The 21,437-nt window shown below is 38.1% G+C and overlaps 1 protein-coding gene across 6 annotated transcripts in view; it reads left to right on the top strand.

The window, feature by feature from the left end:
• PPP2R3A (protein phosphatase 2 regulatory subunit B''alpha) overlaps positions 1–21,437 on the top strand; it is a 172,052-nt gene that overhangs the window by 138,666 nt on the left and 11,949 nt on the right. For all 6 annotated transcript variants that reach the window (XM_032265761.1, XM_032265751.1, XM_032265727.1 and 3 more), the window contains 3 exons: positions 11,160–11,335; positions 12,496–12,614; positions 15,872–15,978. In XM_032265761.1, coding sequence (XP_032121652.1) covers positions 11,160–11,335; positions 12,496–12,614; positions 15,872–15,978 — 402 coding nt within the window. The remainder of the gene's footprint in view (positions 1–11,159; positions 11,336–12,495; positions 12,615–15,871; positions 15,979–21,437) is intronic.

Raw genomic sequence — 21,437 nt, 5'->3', positions numbered from 1 at the left:
AATAATTTACTTAGAAAACATGAATGAGCAGCAGAAAAATAAATTTTAATACCAGTAATTTTAATACCCAGAAAAAAAAAACTATTAAAAATTGGTATATATGGTAGTCTTTTTCTTTTTCTTTCTTTTTTTTTTTTTTTTTTAAGATGGAGTCTCACTTTGTCACCCAGGCTGGTGTGCAATGATGTGATCTCGGCTCACTGCAACCTCTGCCTCCTGGGTTCAAGTGATTCTCCTGCCTCAGCCTTCTGTGTAGTTGGGATTACAGGTGCACACCACCATGCCCAGCTAATTTTTGTATTTTTTTTAGTAGAGACAAGGTTTCACCATGTTGGTCAGGCTGGTCAGAAACTCCTGATGATCTGCCTGCCTCGGCCTCCCAAAGTGCTGGGATCACAGGCATGAGCCACCACACCCAGCCATAGTCTTTTTGATATACAGGCATAGTATCTCTTATCTGAAATTCTTGAATACAGAAGTGTTTCAGTTTTTTGATTTTTTTCAGATTTTGAACTATTTATGTTATACTTACCAGTTGAGCATCCCAAATCCAAAATCCAAAATGCTCCAGTGACTGTTTCCTTTGAGTATGAGTTTTGATTGTCTTGTTGGTACTTGAAAAGTTTTGGATTTTTGGCTGGGTGCAGTGGCTCACACCTGTAATTCCAGCACTTTGGGAGGCCAAAGCAGACAGATCACCTGAGGTCAGGAGTTCGAGACCAGCCTGGCCAACATGGTGAAACCCTGTCTCTACTAAAAATATAAAATATTATCTGGGCATGGTGGTACATGCCTATAATCCCAACTACATGAGAGTCTGAGGCAGGAGAATTGCTTGAACCCAGAAAGTATAGGTTGCAGTGAGCTGAGATTGCACCATTGCACTCCAGCTTGGGTGACGAGGAAAACTCCATCGCAAAAAAAAAAAAAAAAAAAATTAAAGATCTACATGAAATGAAGACATCTCATGTTCATGGATCAGAAGACATCCAATGTTCATGGATCATTGTTAAGATGGCAGTAATTCCCAAACTAATCTACAGATTCCTAACAAAATACTAGTTAGTTACTTTGAGTCAAAAGCTTTTTTTGTTTTTTGGGTTTTTTTCCCCCAGAAATGGAAAAGCTGAATCTTGAATTCCTATGGAAATACAAAGAAACCAGAGTAACCAAAACAATCCTGAAAAAGGACAGAAAAATTGTAGGACTCACACTTAGCTATTCCGAAATATTTCACTACAGAGCGAAAGTAAACAAGACTGTGTGGTACTTGTATAATGATGGACATAAAAATAAGTGAAACTGAATTGAGAATTCAGAAATATATCCTCACATTTATAGCTAATTTATTTTCAACAAGGATGCTGGATGCCAAGACAATCCAATGAGGGGAAAACAGTGTTTTTAATAAATAGTGCTGGGACAACTGGATATCATAACAAAATAATATTAGGTTGGTGCAAAAGTAATTGCAGTTTTTGCAATCTTTCAATGACAAAAAAACACAATAACTTTTGCACCAACCTTAATTTGCACCCCTAGTTCACATACTACAAAAATTAAGTTACATGGATCACAGACCAAAATGTAAGCGCTAATACTATAAAAATTTTAGAAGAAAATAATAGAGGAGTAAATTTTCACGACCTTGGTTAGCATTTTCTTAGATGTGATGCCAAAAGCCTAAGTATCAAAAGAAAAAGTCGATGAATTGGACTTCATCAAAATTATAAACTTTTGGCTGGGTGTGGTGACTCATGCCAGTAATCCCAGCATTTTGGGAGGCCAAAGCAGGTGGATTGCCCAAGCTCAGGAATTCAGTACCAGCCTAGGCAACATGGTGAAACCCCATCTCTACCAGAAATACAAAATTTGTCCAGGCATGGTGGCATGTGCCTGTGGTCCCAGCTACTTGGGAGGATGAGGTGGGAGGATCACTTGAGCCTGGGAGGCAGAGGTTGCACTGAGTTGAGATCACATCACTGTATTCCAGCCTGGGTGGCAGAGTGAGACCCCATCTCAAAAAAAAAAAAATTAAAACTTCTGTGCTTTAAAAGATATGATCAAGAAAGTAAAAAGACAACCCACAGCATGGCAAAAGATATTTGCAGATGATGTATCTGATAAGGAACTTGTATCTAGAATGTGTAAACAATACTTACAACTCAATAACAGACAGCCCAATGTAAAACGTGGACGAAGGATCTGAATAGATGTTTTTCCAAAGAAGATGTATACATAGCCAATAAGCACCTGAAAAGATGCTTGGCATCATTAGTCATCAGAGAAATGCAAATCAACACCACAGTGAGATACCGCTTCACACTAGGATAGTTATCAAAGAGTCAGATAATAACAGGTGCTGCCAAGAATGTGGAGAAATTGGAGCCCTCGTACATTACAAGTAGGAACGTAAAATGGTGCAGCCATTAAGAAAAGTCTGACATTTCCTCAAACAGTTAAACATAGAGTTACCATATAACCTAGCAATTCCACTCCTAGGTATACACCCAAAATATATGAAAATATATCTACACAAAAACTTATACACTCATTTTCATATAGCCAGAAGTTGGGAACAGCCCCAGAAAAACAAATGTGATATATTCATATAGCCGAGTATTATACAGCAGTAAACAGAAATGAAGTACTGATACATACTACACATGACTGGATCTTGAAAACCTTATGTGAAGTAAAAGATGCAAGTCACAAAACACCACATATTATATGAATTCATTTATATAAGTTGTCCAGAATAGGCAAATGTATAGAAACAGGAAATAGGTTAATGGTTGCCTAGGCCATGGAGAGCCTGTGGTGGAATAAGGAATGAGTGTTAATGGGTATGCAGTCTCTTTTTGTAGGTGATGAAACTGTCCCTATATTAATTGTAGTGATGATTATACAACTCTGTGAATGTTAAAAATCATTGAATAGTACATTTTCCACCCCCCGGTCCTTGATTCAGGAGAATAATACATTTTAAAAGGAACAATTATATGTGAAATATATTTCAGTAAGCCTATTTTAAAGAAAGACTTAAAATACTACAAAGTATGTTCTGTAAACAAAATGAAATTAATGTGGAAATTAATAAGAGAAAGACAACTGGAAAATCTCCACACGCTTGAGTATTAAACAGCACACTTCTAAATAATCCTTGGATTAAAAAGGATGACTCAAGGGGAATTAGATATTCACAAAGTGATAAAGGAATGCTACAAATAACGTATATACACAAAAATATGGTGACCTCAATGAAATGGACCAATTTCCTTTAAAGTCACAAATTAATAAAACTCTCCTAAGAAGAAATACATAACCTCAATAGTCAGATATCTATTAAAGAAAATTAAATTTATAGTTTAAAACCTCCTGAAAAAGAAATCTCCCAGCCCAGATAATTTCACTGTATTCTTATAGTCATTTGAAGAAGGAATAATACCAAATTCTGCACCACCTTTTTCAGAAAACAGGAAGGGGAAGAATAATTCCCAACTCATTTTGTAAAGCCAGCATTACCTTGGTAACAAAACCAGATAAACACCTACAAGAAAATAAAACTACAGACTGACATCCCTCTTGAATATAGACCCAAAATCATTAACAAAATACTAATAAGTCAAGCCTTAGTTCCTCAGACTTTCAGGTCCCTCTTCCAGAATCTGCAGATGTCCCAAGGGAAAAATGGTCCCAAATGCTAGGTGCCCCTCTCTGGATTTTTTTCTTCTATATCTGGATACCATAATGCTTCACTGCGCTGTTAATTCTCCAGCACCTTTGAACTGTTTCGTTTTTTTTTTTTTTTTCTATGTGGGGTCCCCTCAATTTCCTCAGTAGAAGGCTTGATCCCACTTAGGTAATCATTAGCAGAAGTGGAGCTCCTCAGATCAGCTTTTCACATCATGAGATCCGTAACTGGATTCTCATAAAATATTACCAACAGGTTTTTTGAGTCAAAAGCTTTCTTAGACCTCCTTCTTTGGTGCTCCTTTTCTACCTTGCATGTTGCCTTTCTCCTAGCCTTTTCTCTTTCATTCATTGATCCTTATGCTCTCCAATATTCGCAGAATTATGTCGGCTTAATCCACCACATCTTTCAGATATTATTGAGATTCCATTATTTGCCAGTGAATAGTATTTTATATGTAATGGCTTATTTAATCCTCATATCACTATGAGTTGAGATAGCAGTAGTTCCATTTTTCATTTGAGGAAACAGAAGTTCTAAGAGACTGTGCAGCTAGCTAGTAAGTGTCATGGCCTAGCTTGGATTCAAACTCAGGTTTGTATCTCTCCCAAACCTGGACTCTTTATCACTATAATATATATGGCCTGTCATGCCAGACAACATTCGTTTGCATGTCTATCTTCTTTCCAACTAGGGCTGTAGACTCCCTAAAAGAGAGTTATTTTGGTGTCGTGAAGTTGCTATTGCTTAAGAGAATCAAAATTAGTCCAATTATAGAAGAAAGTAACTACTGATTTTGCCTTATTGATATGTTTCCTTGGTTTCTAGTAGCACTTACTAGGTACCCTGTGTGTTATTCTTAGTGGTTTACATTGCTTTACTAAAGCAGATTGTGAGCAGAAAATAGTGAATTTTGACAAAAATATCTATACAGTGCTCCTCCACTTACAGTAGGGTTACGTCCTATAAACCTAGCATCACTTGAAAATATAAATAAAAAATTATTTAATATACCTAACCTATTGAACATTATAGCTTAGCATAGCCTGCCTTAAATGTGCTCAGAACACATCTTAGCCTACAGTTGGACAAAATCATGTAGCACAAAGCCTTATAATAAAGTGTTGAATTTACTCTTATAATAAAGTGTTGAATATCTCATATAATTTATTGAATACTATACTGAAAGTGAAAACAGAATGATTGTATTGGTACTTAAAGTGCAGTTTCTAGTGAATGCATATGGCTTTCACACCATTGTAAAGTCAAAAAATTCTAAGTCAAACTAAGTCAGAGACTGTCTATAGAATCAAAATCAAACTCTTATTTAAGAAAATGGAATAGGCACCACTTTGCAGAAATTGGGTTTCTGGCTTGTAAATTACATGGGTAGAAAAAACTGAATTTTGTTTAAAAAAAAAAAAGTAATACATTCACTAAGGTGTGATTAATCCTCTGTGAATGCTGCACGAAATTAGGATCTAGAATCTTTCCTATGCCTAGTAACAGAGGTAGATGTGGAAAGTATCTGGGTAGTTTCTTTTCTGTGGACAGACTCTTGCAAACCCTCTTTTGGTATGTCCTTTAATCTCTCTGTCCTGGTTTTTATCATATTCTGCTTTTACCTTAGTCATCTGGCTAGGTGTCACCTCCAGCAGCTATTTCATTCACCTTTGTTATACCTAAGGGCACTAGGCCAGTGCCTTTCACAGTAGTAGATAATGAAATATGTATACTGAATATGCAACAGAATATATATTCAGTTACTGCCTAAGCAATAATGGAATTTCCAATAACTTTCTTCTTGAATAGCATACAGGAGTTTATATTAGGGGTAAGAAATCACTGGCTCAGCACTTAATTTCATTCAGTCCAAGGAAAGGACAAGAAGTAATCTTGGCTCACGCCTGTAGTCCCAGCTACTTGGGAAGTTGAGGCACAAGAATCACTTGAAGTGCAGGGTAAGGAGTAGAAGGTTTCAGTGAGCTGAGATTGTGCCACTGCACTCTAGCCTGGGCAACAGAGCAAGACTATGTCTCAAAAAAAAAAAAAAAAGTAATCTTCTTTATGTCTATAATTTTAGAAATATAATTTGTCATTAATATGCTTTGAAACACCAGATATTGGTAAATATAGTAGAAATTTAATACTAGTGCTCTCTGGTCAGTTATTCCTTTTGTGTTTTCTGTTTTCCAACTTTCCTACAATAAATAGTCCATACTTGTAGGCTCTGAGAAGATCACTACCTTTGATAAGAAAAAAAAACAGAAAATCTGCATTGAAAGAAATGTTAGAGAGTATCCAGTACCTTTTTTTTTCTTATTTTATGATTTTTTTTTCAAATCCACATAGAAAAAGTAGATGTGTAGAGTATCCAGTACTTTTAATAGGAAAATTTCCTCTCAACATGTCCTACATGTATTAACCATCTATCCAGCCCCTGCTGCTAAACTTTCAGGGACAGGTAACTATCCACTGAGGCAGCCTGTTTCATTTTTCTCTTTCATTCGTTCAACCTTATGCTCTCCAAAGTTCACAGAATTATATCTGATTAATCTACCACATCTTTCAGATATTTAAAAGCAGTTATCATGTGCCTTTGGCAAATACTCAGGCAGTATGTCTATCTGTTTGCATTCTAGCAGTCTAGTTTTCTTTCTCTCTAATGGGCTATTACAAAGAACTGAAATGTATGCTTCAACTTTATTTATTGTAAAGATAAGATTCTTTGTCTTAGTTCTTAATTGCAAATGCAAGTAACTAAAGTATTTCCATTTCTTTTTCACAGTAAAATAAGTTGTGTTTCACTTCAGTCCTGTTAAATCCTTATCAAAATCAAGATTTACCTTCTTCCCTTTTGCTTGATTTTGGTTCTCTTAAGTAATGAGGACTTTCAAGACACCAAGAGATCTTAGAGACCAGTCAGAGGACAGTCCCCTGCCCCTTTTGTACTAAAACCATTATTTTTAAAAAAAAAAAAAAAGGAAAAAGACACAACAGTGTTAACAACCAGTTATTATTACATGTATTGCAGCCCTCTGCAACTGTTCAAGGTTTTTCGCGCAATCAGGGTTAGCTTCACAGTGGGGCAGCATTCTGCCCCTTTTATATTCTAAGAGTAGATATGATGTGACTGAACCTCACCATAGCCAACCTGTTACCTCATATTCAATAAACCCAGTGAATGTCCCCTTTGTTCTTTAATATAAAAACATTAAACATCAAGTTGGTACAATTTTTAAAATATATTTCTCAAAAAGACCTTGCCCAGTCTGGGCAACATAGGAAGATCCAATCTCTACAAAAAAATTTTTTTTAATTAGCCAGGTGTGGTGGTACATGCATGTGGTCTCAGCTACTCTGGAGGCTGAGGCAGGAGGCTCATTTGAGCCCAAGAGGTTGAGGCTGCAGTGAGCTATGACTCCACTACTGCACTCCAGCTTGGGTGACAGAATGGGAGCCTCTCTCAAAAACAAAAAATAAACTTTCCAAGTATTACATGTTCAATTTTTTGCAATAACATAAACTATGTCTCTCTCAGAAAAAGTACACACAGAACTTAATGTGACTTACTTGAAAACAGCCAATAGTTACAACTTAGTTATTTTCACATTTCTCTCCCCAAAGGAGATTTTTAAAAAACTATTAAAGGTATGGTTCTTAATATGGTTTCAGGCCTACAAGTGGAAATTTGAACAACAGTCTCATAGAACCTTCTCTTGAAAAGTTTTACTTTGCCGTGAATTTGTGGTTCTTTAGAAAAATATTGTTCCATATTACCAATGAACGTTGTTGCCTACATAAAGGATATAGGAGAAGAGATAATAACAAAGTGTTGGAAACTGAAAAGCAAATAAACATAGCAGACCACCTGAATCCTAAGCCAGCAGAGGGAAAAACCAAGAAGCAACTAGATATACCCAGCAAAACCTCCAAACATTCCGGATTTGGGGATACCAGGAACCTTGGAAGTGATTGGTGGGGTAAATGTAAAGCCAAAAACAGGAGACCTGATAGATTGTTTAAATGAACAGTTGATCTTCAGGTCATGTCCTCTACCCTAGCATACAACTGGTGCTTTATTCCCTGAAGAGTATAAAACAGAGGGCCTCCGGACTAGGGAGCACTGGGCACAGTTGAGATGTGGATGCGATCTTGAACACAGATGAAATGAGTGTATGCGTACTGAATGCTGAGACGCCCAGTCTTCATTCCTCACTCAGCTAACAGAATGCTGCCTACCTGCCCTGAACCTCCAAGCAAGAAACTAAAAGATGCCTTTCTTGGGAATGGACCCGCCCAAGAATAAAGACCTGAAGATTTGTCACTGGGTCATTCCCAAGGAAAAAAACCCAGTCCATTCATTTTACAGTAAAGCCCAGAGTCAACAGACCCACTAATCAGAACCTCCAATCAGCTTTTTAGCACCTACTCTCAAATATGAGCAGAGAACAGAGGATCACTAGATACCTGAGTAAAGCCTCTTACACAAAAAATAAAGGCCACACTAATGGGGGGGGGAGATAACTTGGATGAAGCAGAGACTTTCTGAGAAAATAAAACTTTAACAAGAAAGGAAACAGTGATTAATATCCTCAGAGAGATATGAGAAGAAATTATAATCACAGGACACGAACAGAATGATACTTTTTATGAAAGGAAAATTCAGGAAACCAAAAAGCTCTGAGCAATCAAAACTACAATAGCAGAAATAAGAAAACAATGTTTAGAAGATAAATCTGTGTAACCCTCCCAGGAAGAAACCCCCTCCCCAAAAAAAGATGAAGCAATAGAAAATAAAGACAAGATATGAAAACTGGAGAACCAGGTCAAAAAAATTTAATATAATTAGAAATTGAAACATGGTACAAGTCACATAGGTTTAAAATTTAGCCACAATGGAAAAATTTAAAAATAGGTAAAATTAATTTAGTTATATATCTGTTTTGTATTTGTACTGAGAAAACATCAAATTTGATTAGCCACATTTCAAATGCTCAAAAGGCCACATGTGGCTAGTAGCTATACCATGCTGGGCTATGTAGATCTGAATAACAGTTTTTAAAAAGGAAAAAAAAGGGGCAGGGAAGAGATATGAAAATTTTCAAAGACTGAAGGGTAGTAGTTTCCAAACTGAATAGGTTCTCATAAAAGCCCAGCCAAATAGATGAGTTAGATCTCAACCAAGGAACTCCATCATGATATTTCAAACTACCAAGAACTCAGAGAAACCTCTGCAGGCTTCTAAGAGGAAAAAAACAAAATGTTATAGTCAAAGGAATAGATACCAATAAAGCTTTAGACTTCTCATCAGTACTGACAGACAATATGGATCAATACTTTTTAAAAATATGAAGGAAAAGGCCAGACACAGTAGCTCACACCTATAATCCCAGCACTTTGGGAGGCCAAGACAGGAGGATCCCTTGAGACCAGGAGTTTGAGACCAGCTTGGGCAATATATTGAGACCCTGTGTCTACAAAAAAAAAAAAAAAAAATTTTTTTTAATTAAAAATTAGCCAAGCTGGGTGTGGTGGCTCACACCTGTAATCCCAGCACTTTGGGAGGCCAAGGTGGGTGGATTGCCTAAGGTCAGAAATTTGACACCAACCTGGTCAATATGGTGAACCCCATCTCTACTAAAAAACATAAAAATTAGCTGGGCGTGGCAGCGGGCACCTGTCATCCCAGCTACTTGGGAAGCTGAGGCAGGAGACTCACTTAAACCAGAGAGGCAGAGGTTGCAGTGCAGAGATTGCACCAGTTTACTCCAGCCTGGGCAATAGAGTGATAGAGTGAGACTCCATCTGGATTTAAAAAAAAAAATTAGCCATGGCATGCACCTGTAGTTCCAGCTACTTGGGAAGATTGCTTGAGTCCAGGAGTTCAAGACTGCAGTGAGTCATGTTGTGCCTCTACACTTTAGCCTGGGCAGCAGAGTGAGACCCCATTTCTAAAGTGAAAATTAAAAAATCTGCAGGCAGGGCCGGGCCCGGTGGCTCACGCCTGTAATCCCAGCACTTTGGGAGGCCGAGGCGGGTGGATCACGAGGTCAAGAAATCGAGACCATCCTGGTCAACATGGTGAAACCCCGTCTCTACTAAAACTACAAAAAATTAGCTGGGCATGGTGGCGCGTGCCTGTAATCCCAGCTACTCAGGAGGCTGAGGCAGGAGAATTGCCTGAACCCAGGAGGCGGAGGTTGCGGTGAGCCGAGATCGCACCATTGCACTCCAGCCTGGGTAACATGAGTGAAACTCCGTCTCAAAAAAAAAAAAAAAAAATCTGCAGGCAAAGCACCACCAACCTCTAATTCTATAACCAGCCAAAATACCAACCATATTACAGGATAGAAAAAAGGCATTTTCAAAGATCCTAGATCTCAGAAAATATACCTGCCATGCTCCCTCATTTAATAGGCTGCTGGAGAATGCACAGAGTAACAAAACAATGAGGACACAAAACAAAGAATGAGGAAAATGTGAGAAACAAGAAACAGGAGAAAGATGAAAGGAATCCCTAGATGAAACTGTGAGCCATGCCTAGAGTCCAAGTAGCCCAGATTAGAGTAGGTCAGAAGGAACCAAGGAAGACTTCATCAAGAACGAGCAGTTGACAGAGCACCTTATAGGACTGAGTGTGGATTTAGACAACCAGCAGAGAGTTAGGGGTTGAATTAGTAATAAGTACACAGAAAACTAAGCAAATAAGAGATAAAAGAAAAATTATAAATTCTAAATGTTGAGCAAGTTAACTTTATTAAGAGGATAAGAAGGGCAGGTAGGCAAAGTGGTGAGAAATTGTAAATGAACTAAAGTTCATCTTTCATGGTGTGAAATCAATACATTGGTTTTTTGGTTTTTTTGTTTTGTTTTGTTTTGTTTTGTTTTGTTTTGAGGAGGGAGTCTCATTCTTTCGCCCAGGCTGGAGTACAGTGGTGTAATGTTGGCTCACTGCACCCTCCACCTCCCAGGCTCAAACAATTCTCCCACCTCAGCCTCCCAAGCATCTGGGACTACTGGTATGCACCACCATGCCCAGCTAATTTTTTGTATTTTTAGTAGAGTCAGGGTTTCATCATGTTGGCCAGGCTTACCTCAAACTCCTGAACCTCAAGTCATCTGCCCGACTCAGTCTCCCAAAGTGCTGGGATTACAGGCATGAGCCACCATGCCCGGTTCTTAAACAGTTCTTAAAACAAATACAAGAAAGGAGTGGTATAGGCATGTTATCTGAAAATAGGAAGGTAAAAAGCAAAATAATGAGGTGTTGAACATGGTTGGTTCTGGATAAAAAAATAAAGGGGAGAAGCGGTATACCATTTTTTCTAACAAACTTGGTAAAACTATATGTAACCCTGAAGTGTACATAATATGTAGCTTTTCTTTTAAAAGAAACATAGTAAATCTGGATGAATAAAAGATCTTTACCAGGCCCACGATAATGAATGTCCTTATCGCCTAGCATTGAGTATTGGTTCCGCTGCATGGATGTGGATGGGGATGGCATACTCTCCATGTATGAGCTGGAGTACTTCTATGAGGAGCAGTGTGAACGGATGGAAACCATGGGAATAGAGCCCTTGCCATTCCATGATTTACTATGCCAGATGCTTGACCTAGTGAAGCCAGCCACTGATGGTGAGACCAAGCAATGGGACATTTGCACTGTTCACCTATGTATGGGGTGGGGGGGGGGGTCACAGAATCCTAGATTGTCCTAAATTATTTAACTTTTCAGAGTCTTCCAACCAGGCTTCCCAGTACAGAGGTGTTTAAAGTTTCTCCTTAACTATTAGGGTAGCAATTTTTTTTTTTTTTTTTTTGAGATGTAGTCTCACTTTGTCACCCAGGCTGGAGTGCTGTGGTACAATCTCGGCTCACTGCAACCTCCACCTCCTAGATTCAAGCGATTCCTCTGCCTCAGCTTCCCAAGTAGCTGAGATTACAGGAGTCTGTCACCATGCCCAGCTAATTTATGTATTTTTATTAGAGACAGGATTTCACCATGTTGGCCAGGCTGGTCTTGAACTCCTGACATCAGGTGATCCGCCTGCCTCAGCCTCCCAAAGTGCTGGTGTTACAGACATAAGCCACCACACTCAGCCTTAGTGTAGCAATTTATGGCGAGTCTACTATTTAAGAAATAGGAATTTAAGGTCGGGCACGGTAGCTCATGCCTGTAATCAACACTGGGAGGCTGAGGCAGGCTGATCACGAGGTCAGGAGATCAAGACCATCCTGCCCAACATGATGAAATCCCATCTCAAAAAAAAGAAAAGAAATAGGATTTTACACCAGGCATGGTGGTGTGTGCCTCTAGTCCTAGCTACAGAGGCTGAGCTGGGAGGATTGCGTTATGATTGTGCATGTGAGTAGCCACTGCACTCCAGCCTGGGCCACACAGCAAGACCCCATCTCTTTTTTAAAAACAAAATGAAAGCAGGTTTGGGGGATGAAAGAGGATTTTTCCTTAGACACAGAAAGCACATGAGGAGAGATGGAAAGGAACTGCTTAATGGGCACAGAGTTTCCTTTTGGGGTGATGATATTGTTATAGAACTAGAAAGTGGTAATGATTGTACGACATTGTGAGTGTACTAAAAGCCACTAAATTGTGCACTTTAAATTTGTTTAAATGGTGAATTTGTTAGTGAATTTTACCTCAATTAATTTTTATTTTGAAAATAGGACTTTTATAATAAACATATATCTATACTTTTAGACATCAGTGAAAGTTGTTTTTCTCTTGCCAAAATAGCTCTTGATGAAATTTACCAGATTTGTTTATTTTTACGTAGGCAAAATAACTCTAAGAGATCTGAAGAGATGCAGAATGGCTCACATCTTCTATGACACTTTCTTTAATCTGGAGAAATATTTAGACCATGAACAGAGAGATCCCTTTGCGGTCCAGAAGGTATCAGTATAATTTTAACTTTTATTTGAGGGCTGCAGTATCAGGGGCCGTGTGTGCTACATATTAAAATGGTGTCTACATGCTGGAATTTCAGTAAAGCGAAAATATTTACAACATTTCATTAAAGACTAAAAAGAGGCAACAAAGGACTTACGGCACATGTCTCTCCACAGCTGATCATCAGGTTTAGGTAACCTGCATCTGCCTAAGCACTTTCCATTGAGTGAACTGTATGGCTTATCTGCTGATACACACACTGGAAACTTGTTGCAAACAAGTAGTTTTGAAAAAAATTTGTCCTTCTAACTTTTAAAAATGTATCAACAGGGCCAGGTGCAGCGGCTTACACCTGTAGTCCCAGCACTTGGGGAGGCTGAGGCAAGTGGATCACGAGGTCAGGAGATCGAGACCATGCTTGCCAACATGGCAAAACCCCGTCTCTACTAAAAATACAAAAAAAAATTAGCTGGGTATGGTGGCATGTGCCTGTAGTCCTTGCTACTGAGGAGACTAGGGCAGGAGAATCGCTTGAACCCAGGATGTGGAGGTTGCAGTGAGCCAAGATCGTACCACTGCACTCCAGCCTGGGTGAGAGAGAGAGACTCCATCTCAAAAAAAAAAAAAAAAATAGGCACATCTGTATTAGAAACTATAGTGGCCTTGATTCAGTTGTACCATTCATTTTCAGGATTCCATTGTAAATAGCTTTCCCCATTGCAGTAAAACCTGGAAGGTCTCCATGATAGAAAAACTTAAAATAATATAACACTATTTTAAGTGTTAATGATTGCTATACATGGGTATCAGTTTTGAATATCATTCTACATCTGAATAAAGATAAATACCATTCCCTAGACACAAAAACATGTGGACCTTTAGAAAACCCTGGATATACGGTCCATGTTAAAAATAAAAATGGATCTCCACTGCCCTTATGTTACATACAAGAAAAAATAAATAAATAATAAAAATGGAATATCACCCCTTGTTTTTACCATTCCTCTAAGAAGTAAAAATTATGTTAAGAATAGACTATTGCCGGGCGCGGTGGCTCAAGCCTGTAATCCCAGCACTTTGGGAGGCGGAGGCGGGTGGATCACGAGGTCAAGAGATCGAGACCATCCTGGTCAACATGGTGAAACCCCGTCACTACTAAAAACACAAAACATTAGCTGGGCATAGTGGCGCGTGCCTGTAATCCCAGCCACTCAGGAGGTTGAGGCAGGAGAATTGCCTGAACCCAGGAGGCGGAGTTTGCGGTGAGCCGAGATCGCGCCATTGCACTCCAGCCTGGGTAACAAGAGTGAAACTCTGTCTCAAAAAAAAAAAAAAAAAAATTAAAAATAAATAAATAAATAAAGAATAGACTATTTCAGTTGAGTAGCAATAAACTATAAGAAGCTTTTGCAGTCTTTTTTCTTCTACATGTTTCATAACTGTTTGACCTAAATAGTAATAATATGAAGATTACCTTCTAAAAACAAATATTCTGCAGCCGATCTCCACATACCAAGTTGCATTATCGCTGGTTTAAAGTCTATTTCATTGAATTGAACATGCTCCATTGCTTTATATTTCTCTAAGCAAAAACAAAACTCCAAATATTGCCAGTTGTAAGCCTGTGATGCATTGCAAGTTCATAAATGTTAAAAGACAGAGATGGGGTCTTAAAATGAATTAAGTATAGTAATTAATAGTGGTCATTGTTTAGGAACTTAACATTATTCTTGGCACAACTAACTCTAGATCCTACGTCAGCACTAACTCATGTTCAGCTTGGAAAGACAGTTTATCTGAAACATACAATTCAAGAAAACTCATGAAAGTGTGTAGTCTTTTCCCTCTTATTTTCTTTGTGATACCATTTTTGCTCTAAAATTTTTACCTTTAAATTTTACTTTTCTTTATAAATGGTGCAATTATTGATATTTGTCCTGATCTACAAAGAACATTATTAGCCAGAAAGCGCTTAATAAATTCTGGACACTGTGTTGAAGAGATACTGTATATATGAAGATGACAGAGATGCAAGAGCAAAGGTGGCAACCAAAACATCTACATTAGAAAAAAGGAAGTGATATGGAGAGAAGGGCTGTTGCCAGGAAGATATCACAGATAACATGGTATCTGAGTTGGCTTTTGAACAGCAAAAATTTGCCAGAGAATGGGAGTTTGGGGAAGGTACATTTCAGGCAGGACTGTGCAAACCACAAGTAACTCCAGGTGGCTGCTGTGCACAGTGCCAGAGGAGAGGGGACCAGAGAAACATCTCTAATTTCAAGGTTAAAGAATCTAGACTTACCAGATGCTGTGCCTTGTGCTTGTAATCCCAGCTACTTAGGAAGCTAAGACAGGAGGATCACTTGAGGCCTGGGGTTCGAGACCAGCCTGAACAACATAGTGAGACCGTGTGTCTACAAAAAAATTTAAAAATTAGCAGGGCATGGTGGCATACCTGTAGTCTCAGCTACTCAGTAGGCTGAGCCAGGAGAATCACTTGACCCCAGATTTTGAGGCTGGCAGTAAGCTATTATTTTTTTTCTTTTAATTTTTTTAAAGCCAGTCAAATTTAGCAGTGGGGGGTTGTATACCAACTTTAGTGACACTAATGTTAGTAAGTTCTGATAACCCACTACCATCGGACCAGCCGGCAGTAAGCTATTATTACACCACTGCACTCCAGACTGGGCAACAGAGTAAGACCCTGTCTCTTTAAAAAAAAAAAAAGTTTGAATCAGCCAAGCACGGTGGCTCACACTTATAAACCAGCACTTTGGGAGGCTGAGGTGGGTGGACACCTGAGGTCAGGAGTTTGAGACCAGCCTGGCCAACATGACAAAAGCCCATCTCTACAAAATACAAAATTAGCTGGACATGGTGACACTTGCCTGTAGTCCCAGCTACCTGGGTGGCTGTGGCAAAAGAATTGCTTGAACCCAGGAGGCGGAGGCTGCAGTGAGCCGAGATCTTGCCGGTACATTCCAGCCTGGGCAACAGTGTGAGACTCCATCTCAGGGAAAAAAAAAAAAAAAAAAGGTATCTATACCTAAAAAATCTAGCAGTTAAACAGTTATAATTTTGCCCTTTGACGTGTAGAAAACTACCATAGGAATGTTACCTTAGCACCACTTTAAACCTGTTGAAATGAAATATTTTTGAGGTAGGATTTTTTCAGCAGTATACATTTGTGATTATCTATCTCCAGTTCTTTGTTTTTGATTATTTTTGTTTCTTGTGGCTGTCTTCTTTCCAATCAGGATGTTGAGAGTGATGGTCCTGAGCCCTCTGACTGGGACCGGTTTGCTGCTGAGGAGTATGAGACTCTTGTTGCGGAGGAATCTGCCCAAGCACAATTCCAGGAAGGGTGAGTGAGTTTCCCTATGTCTTGTGGAACTTTTTAACAGGCATGCGCATGTCCAGAGTATTAAAACCCCCTTACAAAATTCTTTTGTATTTTTTCCATTTTTGAATAGCATAAAAATATAATTTAACCAACTTCAGTTAAAAGAATATTTTTTCCAGCAATCTTCACTCATTTCCTGATAGTCTTCTCAAGTCCATTTCCTTTAACAAGTCTCATCTTTCACTGGAAACCAAAATCACTGAGCAATCAAACTGCTATTTTAGTGATATTGATAAAGTCTGTACATAAAGAGGAGGCTAGAATAACTAAAACACCTTCAAATAATAAAGATGATAATGTTTAAAACAAATCTTTATTACACATGGTTTTGTGAAGGAAGTAACATCTACATGTTATTTCTACTGGTCAGGGCATAATTCCATATAGGGACCATGTTAAGAAATTTATGCAAGAATTCGACTGCTTGGATCATTTCAGCAACTTTATAATTTGCTGGTTTTTTCCATCATCTTGTAATAGCTCCTTTTGCAATTCCTCCAATTCTTTCTTAGTCATAGCTTCTCTAAAGGCCTCAATTAATCTTTCTCATTAATGTAACTTGCTTTTTTTTTTTTTCTTTTTTTTGAGACAGAGTCTCACTGTGTCGCCAGGTGCCAGGCTGGAGTGCAGTGGCACAATTTCGGCTCACTGCAACCTCCGCCTCCCGGGTGCAAGCAATTCTCCTGCCTCAGCCTCCCGAGTAGCTGGGACTACAGGCAGGCGCCACCACACACAGCTAATTTTTGTATTTTTAGTAGAGATGGGGTTTCACCATGTTGGCAAGGATGGTCTCAATCTCTTGACCCCGTGATCTGCCCACATTGGCCTCCCAAAGTGCTGGGATTACAGGTGTGAGCCACCACATCCACTGAGTAAGCTAGTTTTAAAGCTCACATAGCATAATAAAGACACAGAATAGCAGTAAGTTATGAAAAGAAACAAAGGTACAGTGGGGTACAGGGGAGATGGACTATATGAAGCCATAGTAATTAAAGCAAGTATAGTATTCATGCCAAAACAGAAAAATTATGCATAGTAATGGGTAGCATATGATAAAAATAGCATGTTAAATGTGTCAGGAAAAGGCTAGTCAGTAAAATGTTAGTTCTCCATGGTGGGGTGAAATAAATGCATATTAAACTAACGTCTGCATGCAAATAAAGACCTTAAAAGCATAAAAGTAATGGAAGAAATGTATAAGGAAATTATTTATAGATTTGAGTAAATTTTAAGTGTAACCAAAAAAAGTGACAAAATTCTGTATCACAATCAAAGGGCAAACTGGGTTTCATCATATGGCCAATACTTTTTTTTTTATAATTAGGTTCTTCAAAATCAATAGTAAAAGCGTAAATATTGTCCAGTTCTAAAATAGTCAAAAGACAGAAATTTTACCCAGGAAACAAATATTCCCGCTTCACCAATGTTAAAATGCAGTAGCCAGATGTGATTATTTTAAATGTGTAAGTATCAAACAACACAGCCACAAAATACATTAAAAATTTCCAGACTTGAAAGAAATAGACGTCAACAATTATAGTTAGAGATTTCAACACTTCTCATTCAGTAATTAATAGAACAGTTGCAGACACTCAATTAAGGATACAGAAGACTTAACAGTCAACATGTTTGATTTAATCATTTTTAGGGCACACTCCACAAAACAACAAAAATATATATACACTCTTTCATCCAGGTATGCATTGAACTTTTCCAGACCATATATTAGGCAGATAAAATAAGACTTGATAAACTCAAATTATTACAATAATATAAATACGTTGTTTGATAAAAAAAAAAAAATTGAATTAAATGGCCAGGCACGGTGGCTCAAAGTGCTTGTAATCCCAGCACTTTGGAAGGCCAAGGCGGGCAGATCACAAGGTCAGGCGTTCAAGACCAGCCTGGCCAACACAGTGAAACCCCATCTCTACTAAAAATACAAAAATTAGCTGGGCGTGGTGACGGGCACCTGTAATCCCAGCCACTTGGGAGGCTGAGGCAGGAGAATTGCTTGAACCGGGGAGGTGGAGTTTGCAGTGAGCCAAGATCACACCACTGCACTCTAGCCTGGGTGGCAGAGCCAGACTCCATCTCAAAAAAAGAAAAAAAGAAAAAAAAATTGAATTAAATTAGAAATCAACAGCAGAAATATGGGAAACCCAAAATATTTGGAAATTAAATGACACACTCGTAAGATGCATGGGCCAAACAAAAAACCACAGGGAAATTCAAAATTATCTTTAAATGAATGAAAAGAACATATGAAACTAGATGGACTGGGCACCGTGGCTCATGCCAGTGATCAAAGCTCAAGAAGAAATAAAAAGTCAGACTAGGCCTATATCAAATAAAGATACTGAAGTTGTTATTAGATTTTTCTTATGTCCAGATGACTTCACTGGTGAATTCTGTCAAATATTTAAGGGGAAAAAAAAAATACCAGTGTTTCCCAAGTATTTCCAGAAAATAATAGTAGGAGGAAATACTTCCAAACCCTCTTTATAAAGACAGTATCACCCTAATATCAACGCCAGACTAAGATGTCTTGTGTATTGGGTATCACAAAGAATTAAAACTACAAATCAATATCCCAGCCAGCCGTGGTGGCTCATGCCTGTAATCCCAGCACTTAGGGAGGCTAAGGCAGGAGGTTGCTTGACCCCAGGAGTTTCAGACCAGCCTGGGTAACATAGTGAGACCTTATCTCTATTTTAAAAAGAAGGAAAACAAAGCAATGTCCCTTGTGAACATCAGTACAAAACCTCTTATAAAATATTAGCATATCAAATCCAGTGACACATAAAAAAAGATTATATACCATAACTAAATGGGTTTTATTCCAGAAATGAAAGGTTGGCTTAACATTCAAAAATCAATTAATGTAATACACCGTATTAATAGAAGAAATGACAAAAAGCACATGATCATTGACAAAACCCAACATCCATTCACAATAATTCCCACCCAAGTAAGGATAGAAGGGAAGTTGCTCAGCCTGATAAAGGGCATCTATAGTTAACATCATAGTTATGGTTTAAAAAAAAAAAATGCCTTTTCTCTAAGATCGAGAACCTGGCAAGGATGTTTCTATGCCTCACCATTTCTACTCAACCATTGTAACTGGTGGGTCCTACCCAGTGCAGTAAGGCAAGGAAAACACTTTTTAGAGGCATTCAGATTGGAAAGGAAGATGTAAAACTGTATATTCATAGATGATATGACCTACAAATCAAAAACTAAGGAATTTACATAAAAGATACCAGAACTATTAAGTAAATTAGCATAATCTCAGAATACAAGCTCAATATACAAAAATCAGTAGTACAGTATTTCCATATACCAGCAATGAGCACTTCAGTGATGAAATTGAAATAAAAAGAATAATTCTGGGCGTGGTGGCTCACGCCTGTAATCCCAGCACTTTGGGAGGCTGAGGCAGATGGATCACCTGAGGTCAGGAGTTTCAGACCAGCCTGACCAATATGGTGAAACCTTGTCTTTAAAAAAAAAAAAAAAAAAAAAGAATAATTCTATTCACAATCATATCAAAAAGAATACTTAGGAATAAATATAATAATAATACTTATAACACTAAAACTAAAAAAAATTTTTTTTAATTTAAAAACCAATGCTTAGAGAAATTTAGGAAGACCCAAATAAATGGAAAGATTAGAAGGCTCAAGGTTGTTAAAATGTCAGTTATCCCCAAATCATTGTAAAGATTTAACCTAATCCCTATCAAAATCCCGGCAGATTTTTGTTGTAGAAATTAGTAAACTAATCCTAAAACTTATATAGAAAATGAAAAATGCCTAGAATAGCCAAAACACATTTTTAAAAAAACAAAGTTGAAGGATTAGATTGCCTGATTTCAAAAATGTACTGTAAAGCAAACAATCATCAAGACATTGCAGCTTTGGTATGTATACATGAAGATCAATGTAACACTCCAACTAATTTTCAATCAAAAGAGAAGATAGTCTTTTCAAAAATGATGTTAAAATAACTGGATATCCATGTGCCAAAAAAGAACCCCAATTCATACCTCATGCTATATATAAAAATAATTAAAAAGGGATAATAGCCCTAACTGTAAGAGCTAAAACGATAAAGCTTCTGGAATGAAAACATCATAGGAAAAATCTTTGTGACCTTGGGTTAGGCAAGAGTAATTTTTTAAAACTGATACGTTGGACTTCCTTCAAAATTAAAAACTATTGCTCTTCAAAAGACACCATTAAGAAAATGAAAAAACAGACCAGGAGAAAACATTTCCAAAATATTCTGATAAAGAACTCTCAATAACAAAAAGACTATTTGGGAGGCCAAGGCAGGTGGATCATGAGGTCAAGAGTTCAAGACAAGCCTGACCAATATAGTGAAACCTCATCTCTACTAAAAATACAAAAATTAGCTGGGCATGGAGGCACACGCCTGTAGTCCCAGCTACTCAGGAGGCGGAAGCAGGAGAATCGCTTGAACCTAGGAGGCAGAGGTTGCAGTGAGCCAAGATCGTGCCACTGCACTCCAGCCCAGGCAACAGAGCTAGACTCCGTCTCAAAAGACTAATAACCCAATTTTTTAAATAGACAAAACATCTGAACACACACTAAAAAGAGGTACAAACAGTAAATAAGTGTATGAAAAGATGTTCCGTATCATTAGTTATTAGGAAATTGCAAATTAAAACCACAGTGAGATATACTACACAGCCATTGAAACAACTGAAATCACCAGACAGGAAGATAAGTGTTCTAAAATTGGATAGTGGTGATGCTTACAAAATTGTAAATATTTACTAAAACTGCGGCTGGGCACAGTGGCTCATGCCTGTAATCTCAGCACTTTGGGAGGCCGAGGCAGGTGGATCATCTGAGATCAGGAGTTCAAGACCAGCCTGGCCAAGATGGCAAAACCCCGTCTCTACTGAAAATACAAAAATTAGTCAGGCGAGGTAGCGCATGCCTGTAATCCCAACTACTTGGGAGGCTGAGGCAGGAGAATCTCTTGGACCTGGGAGGCAGAGGTTGCAGTGAGCCAAGATTGCGCCATTGCACTCCAGTCTGGCCAACAAGAGCAAAACTCCATCTCAAAAAAAAATTTACTAAAATGCACTGAACACTTAAAACTGGTGAAATCTATGTATGTAAATTATACCTAAATAAAGCTGTTTTTAAAAAGGCAAGAGCCAAAAATCTTTTAGCTTATTAAATTAGCAGCAATTTTTAAGGATAATATTAATAAATGTTTGCATTCCTACTGTACATTAAGCATTATTGGGCATTATTGGATACTGGTGAATGCAGACAGGATGGGAAGACATACAGACGCAGTTAAAATATAGCGTCTTCACTGCTGTCTCATAGAAGCAGCAAATTGCAGAAACACCTCACTCTAGGCTCACTGCAGGAAGACAA

The sequence above is a fragment of the Sapajus apella genome, unplaced genomic scaffold, assembly GCF_009761245.1.
Source record: "Sapajus apella isolate SASKATOON/1434 unplaced genomic scaffold, GSC_monkey_1.0 scaffold4, whole genome shotgun sequence".
Taxonomy (NCBI): domain Eukaryota; kingdom Metazoa; phylum Chordata; class Mammalia; order Primates; family Cebidae; genus Sapajus; species Sapajus apella.
This window is presented reverse-complemented; position numbering and strand designations above follow the sequence as displayed.